General features: G+C 44.8%; 3 protein-coding genes across 5 annotated transcripts in view; all 3 read right to left on the reverse strand.

Annotated features, from left to right (window-relative positions):
* Positions 1-4,171, reverse strand: part of myo16 (myosin XVI) — a 78,745-nt gene extending 74,574 nt beyond the window's left edge. For 2 of the 3 annotated variants that reach the window (XR_013452968.1, XM_040200816.2), the window contains exons 1-2: positions 1,224-4,171; positions 662-746 (exon numbers count right to left, since the gene is read on the reverse strand). The gene's annotated coding sequence lies outside the window, so the exon portion shown is untranslated. Of the gene's footprint in view, positions 1-661; positions 776-1,223 lie in introns of those variants that run through there. The other variant, XM_078090280.1, reaches the window with a different exon arrangement.
* A 17-nt stretch (positions 4,172-4,188) lies between these two features.
* On the reverse strand, positions 4,189-7,259 carry tnfsf13b (TNF superfamily member 13b). The gene is made up of 6 exons (XM_078090281.1): positions 6,674-7,259; positions 6,448-6,559; positions 5,903-5,959; positions 5,620-5,744; positions 5,048-5,198; positions 4,189-4,805 (listed from the first exon to the last, which is right to left on the reverse strand). Exons 1-6 carry the CDS (start codon positions 6,962-6,964, stop codon positions 4,693-4,695), a joined length of 849 nt encoding a protein of 282 aa, XP_077946407.1. The 5' UTR covers positions 6,965-7,259; the 3' UTR covers positions 4,189-4,692.
* A 282-nt stretch (positions 7,260-7,541) lies between these two features.
* abhd13 (abhydrolase domain containing 13) lies at positions 7,542-12,549 on the reverse strand. Its single transcript, XM_040200818.2, has 2 exons — positions 12,123-12,549; positions 7,542-10,986 (listed from the first exon to the last, which is right to left on the reverse strand). Exon 2 carries the CDS (start codon positions 10,950-10,952, stop codon positions 9,897-9,899), a length of 1,056 nt encoding a protein of 351 aa, XP_040056752.2. The 5' UTR covers positions 10,953-10,986; positions 12,123-12,549; the 3' UTR covers positions 7,542-9,896.
* Between the last annotated feature and the right edge of the window lie 6,233 nt (positions 12,550-18,782).

Genomic DNA, 18,782 nt, shown 5'->3' on the forward strand with positions numbered 1-18,782 from the left:
AAGCAGTAAAAAGGTTAACAGACTGTCTGCCTGTCGCAATACTTCCCAAAAGCCTCTCACTTTTTCCCTTCCCTCCCTCTACTGCCTTTCTTTGTGCTTCTTTTCTTTGTCTCTCAACTGTCTCACTCTCACCAGACGGCGCACATGTCATTCAGCCGCACGCGTTTGGGTGAAAGCTGCCCAAGGTCCGCTGAATCTGCAGCGATTCCCAACTGACATCCATTATCCTTCAGGCTTTTTGAAGTGTGTGTGTGTGTGTGTGTGTGTGTGTGTGTGTGTGTGTGTGTGTGTGTGTGAGTGTGTGCACACACATGCTATCAAGCCAACAAACCTGTTTTGCTTTCTCTGTGCTGCCAACAGGCACACATGAAAGATCTCAGGCCAAACAACAGCAACACATTGGGGGGGGGGGGGGGGGGGGACTAAGACTGTGACCATTAGAGGAGAAGAAATTGCCTTTCTCTTTGAAAACAAACAAAGCAGAATCGATGCAGACACTGTGCTGTCCGCGAGATGTCAGCGCAGATACGGAAACACATTTAAAAGGATGAAGCATCCGAATGACAACACGCCAGCTGTGCGTTGAATCAGCTGCGTGAGTGGTAAACAAGAGGAACTTAAACACACACATTCACAAAGAGCAAAACAACGTCCAACGTACCTCACTGCAACATGTCTCGACCGTGGCGCTTTCTTTCCAGCCTGGTGATAAAATCCAGAGACGAGCTGATCTAAGCTGCAAAGATCTGGGGAGGGGAGAGAGAGAGAGAGCAGCTCTACTATTCCATAGGGTGCAATCCTCCACTGACATCCCATCCGTGAAATGTTTAAAAAGGAGAGAAATTTAGAAGTGGTTGTTTTTTTTTTGTTTTCAAAAAAAAGAAAGAAAAAGAAAATGTGAGTAGGACACGAGTATGAATCTCTAATTACAACCGCTTATCAAAAGCCCATCAGCAGCTTTTCAGGATGAGTGACCCTTGATAGACACAAACAGCACTCTGTTTCTTCTGCATCTCGTGTGCAGGCTGTGTGTGTGTGTGTGTGTGTGCGCGCGCGCGCGCGCACTGAAGGTGGAACCCTACAGTGGAAACAGGAGAACGTGGAGAACTCCTACCTACACGAGGCCTCCTCCTCCCTCCGCAACGTAAGAAGGTCACGCTCTCTGCAGACTGGTAACGTTACCTGCGTTTATAAACGGAGTGCGTGTGTCTTACGTCGCTCACCTGTCTCACGGGGCCTCGTGCGACGTCCTCCTCCTGAACGTGCTTCAGGTGCGGTTTCTCCACGCGGTCATTTCCCCGCTCCACGAATTAACGCCGCGTTCCTCGCAGTCTGCGCCGTTTGGCGGCGGTGACGTCACACGGAAGGCAAAACGCGGGATCCACCGGAGCACGTGGGTCTCCACCACGCGACATTAGCGTAATTAGTGCACCTGTTGTGGGGGTGTTTGATTTGCGTCGTTTGGCGCGCCGGCCGGGTCGTTCATCAAAGCGGGAATTAATTAAAGGGACAGTGTGTCGGTTTTAGACCTTTTAATTACCTAAAGTGTAGAAGTGGCATATTCAGGATTGTAGTCCAACGAGGATGCTCTTATTAATACTTCAGAGCATTCAACATGGCCATCTAGTTATTTGGTGAAAATGATGTGTTTAATGACTGGTTGGTCGCAGGCAGCAGGGAAGTTAAAAAAAGAACCTTTTGGCACGTTGTGGCACTGTTGGTTGACTGAATTAGGTTTCACTTCCCTTTTAGGTAGACATGAAATTAGTCTAAACAGTCAACTAAAAGGTTTTTAGCGACTGTGACATCAACAAACGAACAACGCAGGGATATACAGGCCTACAAACAATGACAATGTGTACAACACATAAACAGACAGAGATGAATGTTGCTGACTCTGCCAAAGCTCCATCATGGAGCCATGAAGCTGAATGTGGAGACAGAGAGATGATCAGTTTATATTCCAAAAGATGCATTCAGGGGACAATAATCTAAACCAGCTCCAATGTTAACGCAGTACAAAACGAACAAACCACTAATTCTGTCACGTTTTTCAGCTCAAGCACAGTTTGTGTCTCGAGCTCAATTGATTGGAAAAAAAAATTTAAAATCACAGAACATGGCGTTTAGACTTTGGAGGAGCGGGTAAACCAAATCCGCACTTAAGTGAGAAATGCACGCAGTGCCGCTGCCAGTCGAGCTGCAGGCCGCTGGATCAGCCTGATTACTTTGGTCCGACCGCAGCAGATCAAAGTAATCCCCAAATACTAGAGAAGGTACACGGAACCACCGTGTCGAACACCCCGTTGAGCCCATGTCAGGTTTTTTTATATTAGTGTGTCAACATTTTAGACTTGTTTTTTTTCTTTCTGAGGTTCAGCTAAAAAATAAAGGAAATAAAATGTTTACCATTCGAATGCAGATGGGTGTTCACTCCATAGTTTAATGAGACAAACTCACTGTGTTGTGTTGGTATAATATATATGCTAATATGGGACATCTGTCATCTTTTTTTCAGCATGTAAAAATTTGTGAACTCGCATCACGTGTGTGTGTGTGTGTGTGTGTGTGTGTGTGTGTGTGTGTGTGTGTGTGTGTGTGTGTGAACTACACACAGTGCCAGCATGTGTACACAGCAGGCCTCATTTCCTGATTCTCCGGTCAGATGCTGGTTTCTCTTTTGAGACGGCAGCCCACAATGACATCAGCTTCCGCCAACACACCAGCCGTCTCCATGGCACCGCACAAAGACATTTCTGGCGCAGAGGGAGGGGGGAGCATCATGCTTGACACGTTTATAGGAGCGGTCCGTGCAACCCGGTGTGTTTGTGCAGCAGCCTGCTCTTGTTTACTGCATCATCAAAGAGCTTCTCTGACTTCCGTGTCGGCATGGTGCAGGGAGTCTGGCCCGCGCACTCTGTTCATCGCTGCTTCAGACCCCACGGCCTCTCTAGTGGACACCCTGCTATCCATTAAGTCCAATTTCAATCATTCTTGCTCGGCCTTCTATTTTAGACGTTCTTACTCCCCCCCTCTGGTCTCTTCTTGTCGAATGGAGCCATGACTCCGAGGGCAACATGCCGAGTGAAGGAGTGGCCACCCAGGGGGGCTTTGTCTAACTCTTTGCCCCAGAGAATTGCCCCAGACAGATGGCCATTGTGTGTGTTTGAGAGTTAGGTAAAGGAGAACTCTTAGGCAGAAATATATTCACACAGCTATCTTCAAAGTAAAAACGTATATCTGGCTAAAAAACATCACAATGTTGTGATATTGGGACGTCTCTTTTTTAAATATATCATATTAAAAAGCCAACTTAATGACTTATTTATTCCTACTTATTCTCATTCATTATTAATCAATTTCATCTGAACATTAATTGTAGCATTATATATTGCGATGTGGAGGATGTCCCTTTCAGGCATTCTGCCCCGAACCCTTAGAGGGCGTTGTATTTTTCTTAATATGCTAAAACGGTTGTTACTGCCACCAAACAAACATTTCTATCCAAAAGTGAGCATTGTGTTAGTGGTCTAAGTTGATCCCTGACAGCAGATTAGAGCGACACATTTAGATCAGACAAACCTTTTTGTTAAATAAATGAATATCACAGAATGTAAGTTCCCATTGTCCCGTGTTCCACTGTTGTGTTGCTAATAAAATTTAGGGAAATGTACGCTGTGTAAATCATTTTGTAGTTCAGTTAATGAACATTTGCTCCGATTCGATCATTTATTCGGCAAAACGCTAAAAAATAATAACGCCATGAAAATAACGTATGAAAATAACGTATTACAGCCATACTTTACAGCGTACTCTAATATTATAGAGGTTCCTTTAACTCCATTACAGGTAATTTTCACAGAATGTTTAGTTAGGTCACCAATTGGTCAAAATGCGTCTGAATCCCAGGTGTAAGTCTCCCTCTGCCAATAGCAAAAAGAATCATTGAGAACATTTCACCAGGTCCTCCGTGCTCCTCAGGAGCCCCTTTGAACGTGGAACAGCCTCAATCTAAAAATAGCCACCTTTACCTGAGACCCAGTGTTCCTGCTCGGCCTCGGCTCTCTGCTGCCTGGCAGGATGTTCTGTCACACGGAAGTCCCTCCTTCTCTCCTTCTCTCCTTCCTCCTTCTCACGGCCGACAGATGAGCAACAACCTCCAACCCAGATTCTAGTTGACGCCAAATCTTTTGCACAGAACTGTCACTTTTATTGCATTTTAATTTGAATAACGTGAAATCAGATGATGGCTATCAGATGATACAAGTGTGTCTGAATACCTGAAGAAATATGTAAAACCTTGAGGAATGCTACAGGAGGAAAGATTATGGATCAGGGCAGTATGAGAATGACACAAGTACAAGTCACGTCTCAGGGATTATTTGAAGGTAAAGTACTTGATTTTCTTAGAAATGAGCATAATACAGTTAGTAGCTACATGTATTTGAAGAGTAAACGCCGTGCCATCGACTGATAGTCCCCTTCGTGTGCCCTCGGGCGGCGCAGCCTGCTCAGTCTCTCGCTCAGCCGTAACAGAAATGGCTGCTTTCTGTATTCTTCTCACCTCACAGATTCACGTCAGCCAAAGTCAGACGAGGTCACCGTCCCGGCGCTGCGTCGCTCTCTCTCCCATCGCGGCCCCTAACCCCACCGCCACAGTGTTCCTCCGGACCCAAAATCGGGTGACGCATTTTAAGCCAATTTGACAGCCCCCAGGAAGGTGGTGTCTCCGAACAGGGACACATTGGCTGTGGACCGAGGGATCAGCAGCTCCACGTGGTCCCCGGCCTCCAGCTTCACAATACCTGAGCAATTCAAATGCACATTAGATGTTGAACTGCAATTCCTCTTTTTTTCTTCTTGCTACAATCCCACAACCACTGACACACGCGTGCACACACACACACACACACACACACACACACACACACACACACACAGACACACAGACACTCGCTTGAAAGCTTGACTAGAGAACAGCGGCTGACCCCCCGTAACAGCTGCTGTAAAGTCGGGTGAGCACAGCTCGACACAAACAATAACTCGCCTCCTGTGTAGCAGGTGTTGTAAGGGTGGACGGGGTTCATGTTCTGGATGCAGCGGAACAAGATCACATACTGAGGCTCGTCTCCCACCACATTCCTCTTCCTCCGGATCACCACGTGACCCATTGCAAAGGTGCTGTCCATGTAGTAGACCTGAGCACGTCACAAACACTGGGCTCAATCTATGCAGTGAGGTAAAGGATTTTAAGCACTTGCAACATATAATAATGACAACTACTCACAAAAAAGGACATTTTCTGAGACATTTATAGAAAAAAAAGGACCATATGGCCTGTCATAATTATAGTGCCTAAAGGTTAACGCGGAGAGACAGTCAGGTGAGGGGTACATCATTTATTATGCATACATCATTAGCATTTCCTCTTTATCTGACCTTTCTTCAAGGTCTGTTAAACCACTGCGCGCTTGGAATCGAGCACATCATCCCCCCCCCCTGCAATGTGTGATAGACACTCCCCCCCCCTCCTCCCCCGGTGTGCGAGATGGTGGCGAGCGGAGCAGCAGCGCCTTCGAGTGGAGAGTCGGTGGAACGACGCGACCGAGACGGACTGACCTGACTGTACACGAAGTAGAAGCCCTCCTCTCTGACCAGCATGCTGTCCCCATCGGCCTCCAGGGCCGAGCCCCTCCTCAGACCGGCCTGCCAGGGGATCCCCGTGTGCGGCTCAGAGTTATATTCTGCACCCGGGAAAACAACGAGTCCATCAGGGAACGCGTCAAATCATCACGACTGCATTGCATTTAATTCATACAAATAAGTTCTAACTGTGATCGGTCCAAAGCGAATATGAAATTCACTATCAGCAAAAAAAAAAAAAGGACAAGAAATACTGCACCTTTCCTGAAGGTTCTCCGGCTATTGTTTGCCAACAACTGCAAGCAAGGCTGAGCAACTGTAAGAAAATATACAAGAACATGTTCATGCGGGTCACAGGGTTCCTTACAATCTGCATGCTGCTTTTCCCATGTTGGTCTCTTTTTCCCTTTTCTGGGCCATATTCCATTGACAAACTGCACTATTAAGTGGCTTGAGCTGATGGTCGAGCATCAGAGACTTTAAGTTTTAAGTGGTCATCAGGTCATCCGACTCAGCTTTGTCTACAGTGGCATTCGTGGGAGGGATTCCTTCCTTTTCTGCAGGGTCCGTACAAATTGTGAAGCTCATTTGAGCAATATAAATAATCGAACGGAAAATGTTGGCATACAAAATATCATGAGAATAAGGAATGGATTAAAGAACTTAATCACCACATTAAACACTGGAAAGCTTTTTCAGAATGACTCATGGTTTTGAAAAAAAACCCTCACTAATCTTCACTCTATTCAAACTAAAAGAAGCCGGTTCCTGCAGCACATGTTCACAGCGACCTTTCAGACTTACTAAGTGGTTCTGATCCAGGCACCAATCTTTTCTTCCTCGTCGGGGGGACGGCGTGTCGAGGGCCAGGTTGGTGCAGCGACTCCTGGCTGTTTCCCCCACTGACATCCTCAGTCTGAAAAGACACAACAAAGTGTGTGTGGGGGGGAAAAACTAACGAACAACGTTACCACGCGTCTCCACGAATCCGCGCGGGCGAGGACGTCCTCGGTGACTCGCCGTCGCTCACCTGGGCCGCGTGCTCGGCCTCCCGGCCCTCTTCTCTCCTGCGGCCCAGCTCCGATTTGAGTCCCTCCACCTCCGCCCTGAGGGCCACCAGCTGGTACAGCGACAGGGCCGACAGGGAGGAGGTGGTGACGGCAGCCAGCGTCAGCAGGAACACCGGCCAGGACAGCCTGCCTTCACCTGTCCTCTGCCCGTTCCCCGCCAGAGCGGCCATCGCCGGGCCCATGACAAAAGTCTCCCGAGTGCTCACGCACGCACACCGAACCGCGCTGACCCGGGTTACAAGCGGTGGCATCAATGTTGTCCCCAGCTTTACCTCAACAAGCGTTCTTAAGTGTTGCTTCACTCTCGTCCTCCAGTAGCTGGTTCCGGTTTAGTCTGTGGGACTACGCAGAGGAAACACTGTACAAAAAAAAAGGGGGCAAAATAGCTTCCCCTATACTGTTCCGCTCGGCTAACCACACTCACAGCTTCCTGCCCTGATGGGTCTTTGACCTCTTTCTCTTTGAGTGTAAACACATGGCGGCCTCTCCGCAAGCCAACAAACAGGCCGGCTGATTGTTGCAGGGCGTAAACAGGAAGGAGAGGACAGCAGTGAGATAAGTGACAGTCCGTTGAGGGGAGGGGGGGGTGGGTGATGGGGGGGCAGAAATGCATATTATCCATGGCGGGGTCAAGTCTGAGTTTGACAGTTAAGAGGAGCCGGCGCAAACTGAAAGAAGGAAGTACCAAAGTTACTCGGCAAAACCAAACGGCGATTCTCAGAATTTAAAAAAGTGAAGTGATGCCAAGTTAAATAAATGAGTTTAGAACTGTTCAAAAACATTTTTTTAAAAAGCTTGTATAAAATAAAGATCTAACAGAACGAGCAATTTCAATGTATCAATTTATTGCTTTACAGTACAGAAAATAGAAAGTGAAAATGTGCACTTACAAAAGAAGTCGACATTGTTTTAAAATAGAAAAGAAACATACGTAAGTGAAATGGAAAAAAAATCACTCAAACAGACGGCTTCATACTGAAGATGAATCATTCACATGTCCGACTCGTCACGTGTTTTCTGTGAGTCATTGTAGATGAACACAAATATAGTCGACACTGTTCAGGTGCGTTACAGACTCAACATGTCACATGCCGGCCTGCAAATCCTAAGTTATGGCAACACTTTGGACAGCATCCATTTCACTATTAACAATCATAAGAACATATTAAATATGTTCCATAGTGCATTTGCAGGGTACCCGGTAAATTAAAAAAATGAAGACATTCATTTTGATTCCATTTCTTTTTGTCAACATTAGACAGTATCAATACACTTGGATAGGAAAAGAAAATCAAAGAAAGAAATAATTTTTCTTAAAGCCAACTGAACAATAAATCAAATGAATGATGAGTTGCATCTTTTCTTAAACCGAGAGCACAGGAGAAGCGAGTAAAACGAAGTATCTGCAGCCGAGTGCCTCAATCCTACTTTGGTTGAACTTAGATTACACAATGACAACCATTTGTTGGGAGAAATCCCACTCGTGTTTCCTGCTCGAGGCCGAAAAGTCACGAGGAGGAAGAGAAGAGCATCTATGTGTTACTTCTTGTAACGCACACTTCTTTCTGTACAACCGGTTCGTAGCAGCCTCGAGGCCGTTTGAAGCTCAGAGACAAACAAATGTGTTTGTTCAGTTTCAGTTTTCTTACTCGTCAGAAACAATCAGTTATGGCTGAAGAGATTCACATTTAAAGGCTTTAACACCAAAAACTAAAGTTCTTAAAGAATGTTGATATTTGTTTCAGGACTATCTTAGTAAAATACTCAAATACCAAAACTTGCATGTATGATGACTGTTATTGATCCTCCTTTTTCTTTCTTTTTTAATTTATGGTACCATTGAGTATCTTTCCGTGTCAAGTGGTCCAATTGAATTGTAAATGCCCTGCAGAATATCACATGTAAGGTTCATTTAGCAGAATACCATTGTAAAAGATGAAGGAATCTTGTCTGCATTTGATAGGATAAGGGTGCACTTCTAGCTGCATCAGTACAGTAAGTAAAATACCAGCAAACTCTTTTTTCATTGCAGAAGATTCCCCCGAAATTCATGCTCATAGGAAGTTTCTACTTTAGATATTCACATAATTTGCTGTTTATGCTCTATACTCGCCATCAAGAAATATTTTCCTGGTTATGTTGGATTGTACGATGGGAGTTTCAATCTAAATCAGTTCAAAGGCTTTTTTGCAACACAAAATGTATATTCAGGATTTTCTGGACTGTATTTTCTTTTGACCTGGAGGAACAATAACACATGGGAAAGTACACTTGATTCGTCTCTTACAGAGACGGCTTAAGTCTCATATTGTCCTCTGCTCAACTTTGGAATATTCTTTTGCATTAAAGAGACGACTTGGAAGTGACCAACATTTCGTCAAGATCAGTAAGGACAGGAAGATTACAGCAAGCAGCAATATGTCAGTATACAAGTGATCATGTGTTATAGTGTCGAGCCAAGATAGACTTGAATAGATCTGCACCCATCATTTATTAACAAAACCAAACACAAGAGCAAAATTGTCCTCAACAAACCACAGGGGAAAGTTAACCATATATGTGTAAATTGATCAGTAATATGTCTTGTCAGGAAGATGCAATGATGATCCTCAACAATTTCAGAGAAAAAAACCATCCTGATCCTCCTCAGGTATTACACAGGAGATGTTAGCCTACTCGGGTAAAACACAACAAAAGGTATGTATTCATGGAGATATATACAGATTAGGCCTAAATATTGTCAGTGTCTTATTTTGGTTGCCAGAACAAGTGTTTTTTTTTCCCAATTCCAGTCAAATCAGTATTTACTGAAATATCGTAGTGGCTCATATAGTCATCAGACTATGAGCAAATGTTCCAGGGGTTTTTACTCAGGAAAGACCCTGATAACAGCAAGTCGTCTGCGGTTGTGACAGGTCTCGCAGTCTGGCTTCATTTGTCTAAAGGCATAAACATGCCTTCATAGCAACAACACAAAATAAGCCATGAGGGAAGTTTGTTGCCCTCCTTTGACGCCATGAAATAGTCAAATTATGTTAAAAGATATATTTACAGGAAGTGAAACAGAAGAAAGTGAAATCCAGACAAAAACAGAAGCAAATGTACATTCTTTCCAAATAAAAGAGCCTTTGACAGCAATCACTCCGGCTCATCACTTGAAGTCAACAAATCAAATGATTTTGTTCAGATAATGGTGACACTAGATGAGGGCTGAGCGCTCTCCTCGTGCGCGTGGCTCTTCAGCAGGTCTTTTGTGAACTGCTCCAAAGCAGCAAAGTAGCCCTGACACTGCCACGTGTCGTTGTGCGTGCCCTCTGGAAAGATAGCAAGACGTTTAGTCCGCGTGGGAGACAGATCATAAAGCTGTTTCATCATGACGGGGGGGATGAGCTGGTCCGACAGACCGGACACAAACAGCGAGGGCATGCGGCACAGCGCGACCTGTCGATAGGACAGGAACTGATTCCTGTAGCACCACAAGGGCAGCAGGCGCATGGGCAGGAAGGAGAAGAGTGTAGCCGCCATGTGGGGGATGCTGAGGAAGGTGTTTTCAACAATGATGGCGGCTACGCGGTGAGGGTTGACCGACGCCAAGCGCACGGCCACGGCACCCCCCAGCGAGCGGCCAAAGAGCACGACCTTTGTCTTGTCCAGGTCAGGGCGGGTCATGACGTAGTCCAGCGTGGCCTCGGCATCCAGGAACAGCCCGTCCTCGCTGGGCTCGCCGTCGCTCTTCCCGTAGCCGCGGTAGTCCACCAGCACCACATTGGCTTTCAGATTGACCAGCATCAGCAGGGCGTTTGGCACCCTGTGGCCAATATTACCTGCATTACCATGGAAATAAAGGATGGTAGGCGGAGCAGAGGAAGTGGGGCTGCTTTGATTGCCAGGGTTGACTCCAGGAGGCTGGTCGCCTCCTGTGTAGCGGAGCAGGATGAGGTTAAGCTTCACACCGTCCTTGGTGCGAATGTACACGTTTTCATGGGGGATTCCCGTTGGCATGGGAACATAAAGGCGAGAGGAGGGGGGCTGGTCGGGGAAATAGAGGAGCACGTCCTGAAACTTGTAGAGAATGCCTGCCACAGAGGCCAGGATAAGAGCCAGGAGGAAGAATCCCCCATACAGGTGGAAGGTGAGGATGAGGGCCAAAAGAGAGACTCGACAAGCACCCCAGGACCAGGAGGCCAGAGTCAGGGTGCAACGCTCGATCGCCCCCCACAGCCTCCAGGGCTTCTCCATGGCGATCCGAGAGCGGAGTCAGACGACACACACTCTGCAAATAAAGAGCAAAGAAAGCGCGGGGGAGAGAAGAGAGAGGTTCAGTTTAAATGTACATAGCCGAGGATCGAGTGATTCTATAAACAAAAAGAAAACTAAATATACATTTAAAAAAGGGATACAGAACGCTCTCCATTACCGCATTAATTAGTGAATTTGTTTGTGATTATTTCAAATTAAAAATGACCCAACCATCAGTGTCCAAAGTGATGGTTGCCAAATCCAATGGAGGAAGGAATATATCACATTAGAGACTCTTTACTATCAAGTAATTATACTAAAATCTGGTACATTTATGTCAGAAATGACTCTTTATTAAATTGCCACGCGTAAATGTTCCTCCAGAGGATGCACTCACTCAGTGTGCAGCTTGCTATGGCTATGAGTTAGGTCAGAGGTCAGATGCAGTCAATGCTGCTTCTGTAGGTAATATGAATCATAGTTAAAGAGCCACTGAAACAACTGCTCTCAGCCCTCGCTGAGTGAATTCATTGATTCATTGATCCATTGCTAGGTGTGGTCAGGTGTGAAAGAGCAGACTAACCAGTACTAGGGCTCCACAGGACAACGGATGAGCACCAACTGAGGGGTTAACGTTACGTTAAACTAACGAAGCCCGGTACGAAATGGGGGAAACAGAAGCTAACGAATATTACAAGACTGAAACACGTCGTGACCCCACCCACGCGGGAGGTGGAGACGGAGAAAGCTGCTGCTGCCGGCCTGGGGGAAGGCAGCGACCGACACCGGAGCCTCGGCAGCTGGCGTAAGCAGGTTAACGTTAGGAAGCGTCCGTCAAACTCAATAGAATGCTTCTCAGGCACAAAGCTGCTTGTCAGTATTAAATGATGAATCAGCACCGACCACTGTAACGTTATGTCCGGGCTGTCAAAAACACGAGCGGCTACCGAGACGGCGACATACCGGGAATTTAAGTTAACGTGACTGGACATGAAAGACAAATGAATCACCATCAAAAAATGACGTTAGCTAGCTTAGCTGCGAGTTAGCACCATAATAGGTATGCTAGCTAGCTAGCTAGCTATCGCAGCTGCTGCTTCACCGTATAAATGAACGCTAACACCGCCTCTGTTGTGTCTTCTATGGTTAGCAAGGTAGCCACATACTCACCCTCCTCTCATTTCTTTAGCACCTCAGCCGCATGAATGTTTCACCAAACAGTGGCACGTAGAAAGCACCTCACTGTCACGCAGCTCCTCAGCCGTTAAGTGAATTGCATTGACAGTAAACTAGTGAGATAAACAATGTGAACTAGTGTCAGCCGGTGAGGCTAACTTAGCTGCACCTCCTGCTAGCATTAACAGCATTAATGTGTGTACCCGTCAAGAGCTCCGTACACGTCTTAACTGCACGAGAAAGGTTCCTTCTGGTTCTTGTTCTTTGAAGCTGTACAGTAGCTGGCATCCGCATTGTGCTCTACTGACACCTCCTGGAGTTAAATAACTCCTACAATGTGTCTACTAGGTGGAGTTTTTCCTCATTTTTCTCCTCAGTCTGGTGCTGGGAGCTGATGCATCCTCTCCTATCCTCTGACTATGTATGCAAACACCTGAAACATGGAGTGTGCCGTTCAAATTACTCTGCCCTTCCTATTACTTCCCCTCTATTTTGGGTCTAATTTCATCTCCAATTGCAAAATCCTTCTTATTGGTCATTGAATCTTCCGCATATCTTATATCTGAAAAAGTCTTATGGACTCACTTTCATTTCATCACTTATTTGTTGTTTGTTAACTTCCCCCATTGCTTCTCAAATGTACCCGATAGTTTGATAGCGTTTTTCTGCATAAACACAATGACATTTCTCCTTTTTGAACATGCAGGACATGTGTGATGTTCTTCTTGCTCCTTTAAATAATGTAAGAACCAAATCCAAAACCCACACTCCCATAATTTAACCTTGATGCAACTATGCTGCATGTGTGTTTTATATCAGTTTTAATCATATCGGTTCCTCACAGCAACCCGTCAGGGCTTCTCTTCACATGGACCACAACCTTTTTACATTGAACCACCAAAGTAAAAAATAACCTGTCAAAGTTTTGCTGAAAATACAGTCAACACCCATTTTGTGTGTGTTCTAGTGTGCTAAAAAAACAGAGGGAGGATACATGTCTACATGTCTCATACAAATCATGTCAAGCACTGGGTGCTATGTATAGTGTCCTGATCTGAAGTTGTGTGCTATTTGATGTTGGCCCACCAGATGCTGCTCTTGGAAAGATTATAATCCGAAAAATACATTAAGTGTAGGTTACTTTTACAGGTTAGGAGTAAAATCCCCAAATGAAAGTTAATGGGATGCTTCATGAATAGTCCTACGTGTTGGGTTAGGAAGACATGGGGGAAAGTAGCTATCATTTACGCACCACGTCGAGCCAACCAGGAAGTTGGTATGTTTTGTTGATGTCGGGCCTCAAGTATCTCGCAGCTAAAAAGCTAGATTCCCTCAAAAAAAGGTTTCAAAAACACTGCTGACACACCGAGAGAAACGTCCCCAGTTAAAAAACGGAGAGGGCAGAAAGCGTGTTGACCTGTACAAAACATTCTGATGTATCCACTTAGATCAACTAAATGAACAAAAACCAAATAACTAAGGATCTGAAATGACTTTAACTGTCTCACACTGGCAATCACTTAAGTGGGGGGATATGGACACAAAGGCTTGTGAGATACACGTCTGTTTGTACGTTGGTGTTTTCCCCTCTTCTTGACGGTTGGTATTGCAGTAACATCTCGTTCACACTCAGTGTGACCTTGGATGAGACAGACATATTATGTGCAGACCAGCACAGCTGTGGGTCGCTCCGCTCTGTCCTTGAGGTTCGTTGATTTGATTCTGTGGCGCTGTATTAAAACCTTGGCAGGATTCCCCCTTCTATTCCGTCTGACAAAAACTTCATAGGCCTCCGAAAATAATGTCTGTCTGTGAAAACATGTGGTTCATTCGATTATAGTTAAGGCAGAAATGGTGACGCTGGCAATAGTGAGCCGCATAGCTGCAGCACAGATGCAGGTCGGGGACTTTTCTGTCCACACGTGAACAATTGTGTTACCATCGCCGGACAAATTGTTATCTCGACAGAAAGATGTGAATCTGTATATTGTGGTCGCCCTGTGCAAAATCTATTTGGAAAATTGCAGGATTTTACATTAAGACATAGGAAGCTAAACAAAAGCCTTTGGCAAAAACGGGTGTTTTGTTTATTTTTTCGTTAGTAAAACTCACAAAATTCAATTTTATGCTCACTTGGAAAATGGCCTTTAAAGGGAAAATGTTTTTGGTTCAATAAAATAAGAAATAGGGGTAAGGGAATATATTTTTTCAACAGATTATGCGCGTGTTTAAATTGCCACTGTTGAAACAAAGAATGAAGGGTAGAGCTAATTATGCAAAAATCCTAGTCCTGCAGAATGCATCTCACACAAGTACGCAAACAAACGCACACGCTCGTCTCTTTAGGTCATATGTGCTGTATTCTGATGGATTCAGCTATTAAGAAACTGACAGCTGGCGAGTTCCCTCGCTCTTATCTACAACTCAATTACCTTTCACATGCCAGTCAAAACATATATATTAAACACACACACATGGAAGCCCATACACACATATGCACGCACACTCTGCGGCTCAGCTCTCGTATCCCACCACTCAATTACTTGAAATATAACACTCCAAACAGCTGGAGGGCTTGAGCACAATAATACGAATTGAGAGCGGCGGCGGGACGGGCTGAGGCCGCCACGACCTCGCTGGGAATATCATACCATCAGGCCAGGGGACACGCTTGTCATTCACCTCATGCTACGCGCCCAGTAGCCAAGCAATTGACACACATTGATTTCGCTGTCAGTCAGCATCTTTTGTGACTGGTGCTGGGACTTTATATCTTCAAGTGCTGCTGTCACTGCATTTTTGCTCGATGTGCGAAAGACCAGGCTGAACTCATGTGACATCATCATGAGGGACGGCTCTTTGATTTGCAAGTCACTGAATGCCTCGCACGGGGGGGTGATAGATGTGGTGTTCATGGCTACAATAAATGTGTTGTCACCTTGGCGACAGAGCGTTGCTTGACGCCGGAGAGGACGGCTACATAACGGCAACTCCTCATTTCCAACCAGTTACTTTTCACTCCAATACAACATTAAACTGCCTTTCTTTATTTCATGCAGATTCATAATTAACAACATGAGAGTTGCTGTAGCTCCCACGGCTGTTGTGTCAGTAGGTAAGGTTAAGGTTTATCAAGATCGGGTGTTGTATGTTGACCCGCAGATATACTTCATATATGTTGACGCGTATCATATACGTCACTGTGCCACACAGTGCCCTCTGAGCTCCATAATGAAGAACTTGAAGCTCCATTTGTTCACACCTGACAGTTTTAAATACTCCCACCATGAAAAGTAGATTAAGGAAGTGGTCTCCACTCTGGCTAAAATTATTTTATCACGCCTGCAGCGTCTGTAGAGCGTAAATAGTCTTATCCTAAAATGTCATTAGTCTTCCGGTCTTTGCCCACTTTCCTCCTGGTGGTAGAGATAGGTAATTAGCACATTTAACCACCGTGCCAAAAATAAAGATGACTTTCCCAAGGTTTCTCCAGGCACCTCGAACCATCTCCACAGTGGTAACATCAGTTACCAGCAGCTTAAATCTAGCAGTCTTCAAGTGGTTTCCTAATGCAATTCATCTAAGTGTCTTTTTTGGAGTGTGAATGCCGTCTTTTGTCAAAGCAAGTTAAGTTGACATTTTATATAATAGTCTAATACCACAAATTAGTCATTTGCCTCAAGGGGCCATAATCTGTGACACCTGCTGTGGGTAAACCTTCGATTCCGATCGCGCATTAAGTGTGAAACTCCAAAGCCCAAAGACTGGAAACAGTGAGCTTTCCAAAGTTCAGCCATTTGGGTAGAAAGGTGACCCAATAACACGGTGTGAACCTAAGACCTAAGGCCTTCCTCTCTGCTCCCAGTCTTTATGCAGAGCTGATCCCAGATCGTGGGATCGATCTTCTCTTCTTACTCTCTACTCTTACAGAAAAGCAAATACTCATATTTTATGAAATGTCCGATCCTTCTTCTGAGGAAATTACCACATCAGCAGCCACCATAATAATGATCCGATCCTCAACATCCTCAACTTTGTAATGAAACATTGTTACAGTGAAACCACATCGGGAGAATCCTCAACACGGTTCTCTGTGAAGGAAGTTTTCTTTTTAAAAGAACACGAGTGTCAGCAGCAAGCCCTGTTTGATAAAAGTGCAATATCAAGGGCATGCTGTAATTACAATTTGTCCAACTCAGCCTGTGGAGACTTTCCTCCCTGCACAGTCAGAGTCAGAACCCACTGTCCTTGAAAAATGGCGCCACGTTTACACCTCTGAGGGAAGTCACAAGGCTTCTAAAGGTGGGGGAAACTCTAGCGATGCATATTCACGGCCCATGTTGCTAAACTCCATCCACCAAGAGGGAATTCACTCAATTTACAGAATACTAAGTCCCTTTGTGAAGGTCAGTCAGACCAGTGGGCATAATGAGTGATTATTGAGTTGTTTAGGGAGATCACTCCGAAATCACGCTGATACCAGAGGACATGTGGTCGGGAGAGAAAAAGACCGGGGGGGTTGATGTCCAGATGAAAGGTTCCTGTTTTATCCTGCGAGGACGGAGAGGCAACCTGTCATTTCTCCTTTGATAAGGATGTGGTGTGAGAGTTTGAGTTGGTAAACTGAATGATCAATATTACATTAAAAAGAAAAGTCTGGGATGTTTTCATCATACAAAATGGATCTTTGTTTATAAGATGAAAAGATTAAATTAGAAAACAACTTATTAAACATGGCTGAATAAAAGTTGACACAGGAATGTTGCTGAAACTAAAGCTTTGTGTGGGAGAAAAGTGCACTTTTTCATTAGTTTGTGTCAGCAGGTCTCTAAAGAGAACCTGCAGCAGTGTGTGTAAATGAAGACTAGTCGGGGAAAATAAGTCTCCTCCTAATGGAACAATACTTTGGTAACAGCTATCCATCCAATTACCATCTCGTTTCATGAATGCTGGACAGACTGAAAGGCATTTATACGTCCATCAAACACGGAGCGAGGCTGCTATAAAAATCAGTTATTGACCTGGAAGTAATTTAGCACAGCGCGTGATTTTGTGTGAAAAGGGTGAGAAAGAGAGAACAAGAAGGATCGGGCCTCAATTACCAATATGTTTGTTCTATGGTGATGTGATCTAAAGAAAAAAAAGTCCCCGTCAGATCCACAATGTGTTCTCAAACAAGACAATAGTTGGGGCACGCCTACAATGTAACCAATTTTTCTTTTGATCAAAATTAACATTTGTATGTAAACGCCCTGCCAATCTCCTTAAAAGGCCAATGAGAATGCAGCGTGCACACACACAAAATGAAAAGGCAGAACTAAGTCAAGGATGCCTGACGACCGTAATATGTTGTTATCGAAAGAATCAGTAATCAAGGAAAGTTTAGGATAAATGATGTTCAAATTGAAAAAGTGTATGAAAATAAATTGATAATTTATCAAATGTATATGTAAAAACAAAAATTTCAACAAAAGCGGTTGCCTGTTGGGTAGGTAGAATTAAGCTTTAGCTAACGCCTTATCAGATGCATTTTGTATTCTTTTGTGGAACAAAAAGTGAATTATTACCACTACTGCTATATTATATATCACCTTATAACAAATATAAGGTGGATGTAAAAAACACACAAACGGTTATTTGCTTTGTAAAAAGGAAATTATTTATAAAGACCATTACTATCGACTATAGACAATTGTAGAGTTATAAAAAATGATATAACAGATTATTTTGCACAAGTCAACACTCAAAAGTGAGGGTGTACGTGAGTGTACAAGGACTCTTTTTCCACCAACAAATCCCAAATGATTGCTATTAAACTGGGTTTTCAGAAGACCTTTCTGCACAAGAACTGTTGTCAAATGAGAGGACGGGCCAGCATACAGTTCCATGTAGTGACACATGTGTCTGGCTTCTTCTATCTCGCCCTCCCCAGTCACATGTAGTAAGTCAGGGTAACAGCCGTTGCACAGGGAGCCTTAAGATTTAACCACAAGAGTTTCAAACTGTGAATCTGGACGACCCCCCCCCCATCCCTCTCCCTGTTACCTTATTTATCTCCACACTTGGACCTTAGTTGTTGGCTTTTTCAAGCTGTTTCTCCCCCCCTCTCTCTCTCCCTCCCTCACACACAGGGACACACACTGTCCCAGACGCCTCCCCCCCTCCACCCTGAGGCCCACACAGAACGACCTTAATGAAAAGGTACTGTACACTGGCGGCTGTGCGCTAGGGAGATATCTGTGAATGTCACTGTTAATGGGAGGGATTAGCAGAAAGCCGGCTGTTGCTATCGGCGTGTTAACGTGTGCATCCTGATGGCAGTGGATGATACCTGGAGGATAACGGAGGCACGGCTTGTTTGTGCCGCTGTGTGTGCACGCGTGTTACTTCACCACACAGTGGCGGTTCTACGGGGCTGATTTATGTTCCCCAGGTTGCCGCTCTGCAGACCCTGGCTTGATTACAGTGCATCGCTGCAGCTACAGCCATGACCATGACGTGACCCCGTAAATTAGCCCCACTGCATGATGAGAGATCACAAAATCAGATGATGCCGATCCTCTCGAGCTGATTTATTTGATTCCACTGTATCATTTATTTCTCCCATGTCTCCTTCCGTTAAATTCAAGTATCTCGTTGGTGTAATACATCACG

The sequence above is a fragment of the Gasterosteus aculeatus genome, chromosome 16 (assembly GCF_964276395.1).
Source record: "Gasterosteus aculeatus chromosome 16, fGasAcu3.hap1.1, whole genome shotgun sequence".
Taxonomy (NCBI): domain Eukaryota; kingdom Metazoa; phylum Chordata; class Actinopteri; order Perciformes; family Gasterosteidae; genus Gasterosteus; species Gasterosteus aculeatus.

Coding starts and splice junctions, on each gene's coding strand:
- tnfsf13b (XM_078090281.1), bottom strand. CDS start 6,964: ATGCCACCGCTTGTAACCCGGGTCAGCGCGGTTCGGTGTGCGTGCGTG. Junction 6,560..6,673: donor AGGCCGAGCACGCGGCCCAG/GTGAGCGACGGC, acceptor GTGTCTTTTCAG/ACTGAGGATGTCAGTGGGGG. Junction 5,960..6,447: donor GCCTGGATCAGAACCACTTA/GTAAGTCTGAAA, acceptor ATTTTCTTACAG/TTGCTCAGCCTTGCTTGCAG.
- abhd13 (XM_040200818.2), bottom strand. CDS start 10,952: ATGGAGAAGCCCTGGAGGCTGTGGGGGGCGATCGAGCGTTGCACCCTG.